This window comes from Austrofundulus limnaeus, unplaced genomic scaffold (genome assembly GCF_001266775.1).
Source record: "Austrofundulus limnaeus strain Quisiro unplaced genomic scaffold, Austrofundulus_limnaeus-1.0 Scaffold176, whole genome shotgun sequence".
NCBI lineage: Eukaryota > Metazoa > Chordata > Actinopteri > Cyprinodontiformes > Rivulidae > Austrofundulus > Austrofundulus limnaeus.
The window spans coordinates 512104-515540 of NW_013952578.1; the positions used below are offsets into that span (position 1 = coordinate 512104).

At 43.2% G+C, this 3437-nt stretch overlaps 1 protein-coding gene across 1 annotated transcript in view; it reads right to left on the reverse strand.

Moving 5' to 3' along the window:
- Positions 1-3437, reverse strand: part of LOC106524099 (contactin-associated protein-like 4) — a gene marked incomplete at its 5' end in the record, with an annotated part of 134188 nt that overhangs the window by 14702 nt on the left and 116049 nt on the right. Inside the window, 1 exon segment of the mRNA XM_014017758.1 lies at positions 35-168. Within this exon segment, the coding sequence (XP_013873212.1) occupies positions 35-168 (134 nt within the window).

Here is a 3437-nt window from a genome sequence, read left to right on the forward strand (position 1 = left end):
GTGTGTGTGTGTGTGTGTGTGTGTGTGTGTTTACCTGCACAAACACAGTGTCTGCGTGCCGCCTGATAGTCACGGCATGGAGACGCCCATCAGCTAAGTTCACGCCTCTGCTGCTCAACACCTCGACATCTCTGCTGCTGTGCAACTTGTACCTCATTTCCAGCTCATCTTTAGAGATCATAAAAAAACATATTAAAGGAGACATATCCTGGTTTTAAATACTTTTTTTTACAGTTAAATCATTCAGTTGGGTCTATGGAACTGCAAAGCTTTGGACTGAATCCCTCCTTACTGCAACTCCACAAGCCCCTCTTTTAGACTAGTTCATTCCAGTTTAAGAGAGGGGTTTACGACTATATAGCTGCGCGGGAACCTTTTATTTACAAATTAATTAAAAGTTGTCAACTAGGGAAGACGTGTTCATCCAGCCTGACATGTTGGAGCCAGAGTCTGACCCAGAGCCAGAGGAGAATGAAGACCACCAAACTGATTAGTTGGTAAGTTCAGACCTTCTGTTCTGCCACAAATAATTTGATGTAATTCTTCAGAAAACATCATAGAAAACAGAGAAAACTGAATGGGTTTGAAAAATATGACCCAAACAGAATTCAAGGTAGATCTCAATGCCAAAACAACGAGTGGTATGTGTCCACCTGCCCTGGACTTGTCTGCATTTAAAGCACTGAGCATGCCCTTGTTACTTTTATTACCTCCACCAAGGGAGGAGGTAATGTTTTCGGTCGCGTATGTCTGTGGACAAAATTACTCAAAAACTTGTGGACGAATTGTCATGAAATTTTTAACACGTGGGTATTGGCCAAATGAACACAATAATATCCTGATGCATCTCAGTAATCCAGGTAAAAAATCAAAAAGAAAAAAATTGTATACGTCTTCTGGACGGGTTCTTCTTTAATGAAATGTTTCGTCTCTCCTCCAAGACTTCTTCAGTCTGAGAGTTTCAGGCAAAATTCAGGCATTTAAGCCCTGCCTCCATGTGACTGATACTCACATCACATGGCTATCGTTGACACCTAATTAACACTTATTGTTAACGGGGGTGGAGTGATACTGGCAATAGCTGCGCTGTAGGAGGGGGACAACTGAAAACGGAGGCCTCCACCTCTGTTTAATGATGGACGGTCTTTCTTCACAAAAATGGCTTCTTTTACTCCTCTCTCAAACCAACGTTCCTCTCTATCAAGAATGAGAACATCCTCATCTCTGAAAGAGTGACCGCTGGCCTGTAAATGAGTGAAAACTGCAGAGTTCTGGCCATTAGATGTAACTCGTCTGTGTTGGGACATTCTTTTGAACAGTGGCTGCTTTGTTTCCCCGATGTATAACTGGTCGCAGTCCTCCTGGCACTTAACAGCATATACAACATTGCTCTGTTTGTGCCGGGGCACCGGATCTTTGGGGTGAACCAGCCTTTGCCGTGATGTGTTTTGGGGTTTGAAAGCTACTGGGACATCATGTTTAGAAAATAAACGTCTCAGTTTCTCCGAAACACCCGCAACATACGGAATAACCACTGGTTTGGGTCTGGGTTTGGGGTCTTCATTTTCACCTGAAGGTTGCATGGAATCCTGTCTGTGTTTCCTGTCTGCTTTCAGGAAAGCCCAGTCAGGATAACCACACTGCTCCAGGGCCTGTCGTGTGTGTGATTTCTTAACACAATAATAAATTTTGGTGATGTTCCGGATCACGATGTGGATACAGGAATTTTTCTTTTAATCCAAGCGAATCAGCCAGGCTGCGCAAAGTGTCTTTACGTCAGATGCATGCCTGCAGGAAACAGGAAGTACAACTTGCAAACTCGCTGGGACGTATCCCAGGATGCCTACGATCAGGAAAGTTGTGATTATTCTGTTATCAACTAGTTTTGGTTATGTTACATGCTGTCTGGAGACGTAGAGAAAGAAATGCGATTCTCTTCACATTACGGGAATAACAGAAGATACCGACAGCGGGGGGAGGGTCCTGCTGCAGCCGAGCCAAAGCTGTTACCAGTGTTACACCGGACCGGTACCGGACAGCGGGAACAGCTGATCAACCATGTGAGGTACACCCCTCCACATAAGAACTTTATTGTGTGATTGGTCAGAAGTTTATGGGAGTGTTTGTTTGTGCTGAAAGCGCTCAGACGCTGTGTTTTACTTCGACCACTCGCTTCAAAAAAAAAAAAAAAAGGCGACTTGCTTCCAGAGCGACATGGTGGAATCTGACTGATGAAAACTTAGGAGCTTAATCCGGGTCTAGCTGGTGGATGAATAACGTCGGGTGACCAGTCTGACTTTTTTTTTTCCACATTGGACTCCACCGGGAAGAAATCCCATGTATACTGCCTGTTTAAATGTTCGCAACACCAGAACTCATTCGGAAAATGTGTTTTCATCACTGCTTTTTTTGCGCATTAACTCAATTACAGGATGGGGGAAATTGGCCTTGGCCGAGGTTTGCACTCTCCGAGTGCTTCTAATTTTTGGACTTAAATATTCTAAGTATGTAACTACTGTATATAAACAATATCTAAATATGACTTACTCTTTGATATTTACCTTATCATTTAACCAGGTATTTTATTTGTACTGTCGAGAAATTAGAAAAAATGCCAGTTTTATATTACCAATCATTATAAATGATCTTGACCTTTGACCCTTTGATGACCAAATCTAATCAGACTGAGTTCTACCTTAATAGAGTTACTATGCCTATTTATAAGTAAATATATTCAGTAGATATCTTGCACACAAGACCACAATGGACCGCACTAACACACAGACAGAGAACAGTATGCCTCTGGTCCCAGTGGGCGGAGCCATAATAAAGGTATCTTTGTAGCACCAGGAAAGACTTAAAGGGGCAACGTCATGTAAAATCAACTTTTTTGAGTTTATATAATGTTATACTCTCATAAAAAACATGCCCAAAGCCTTGCTTTGACTCATTCAAGCATGTTTGAGAAATCCTGTAACATTTTTTGGAAGCCATGCTGAGGAGCAAAACGACAGGTGGGGACCAGAAATGCTCCTGGGATGTGTCTTTAAGCGAGAAGTGGTTATCTGTGGAATAAAAGTGGGCGTGTCACAAGAGTGGGCGTGTCAAAAGCATAAACACTGTGGGCTACGAGGCCTACATGACGGTATCCTTAGACCCTGCTTGTTTTCTTTACAGCCTGAGCCTGACCCCAACACTAAGGTTAACCAGGAGAAATGTGACCCAAGTAGGGTTCTCCAGAAAAAGTGGTGCCGTACAGTAACGCCCCTTTTGTTCTTGTCCAATCAGGTGGTGCCGTACAGTAACGCCCCTTTTGTTCTTGTCTAATGAGGTGGTGACGTACAGTAACGCCCCTTTTGTTCTTGTCTAATGAGGTGGTGACGTACAGTAACGCCCCTTTTGTTCTTGTCTAATGAGGTGGTGACGTACGGTATCGC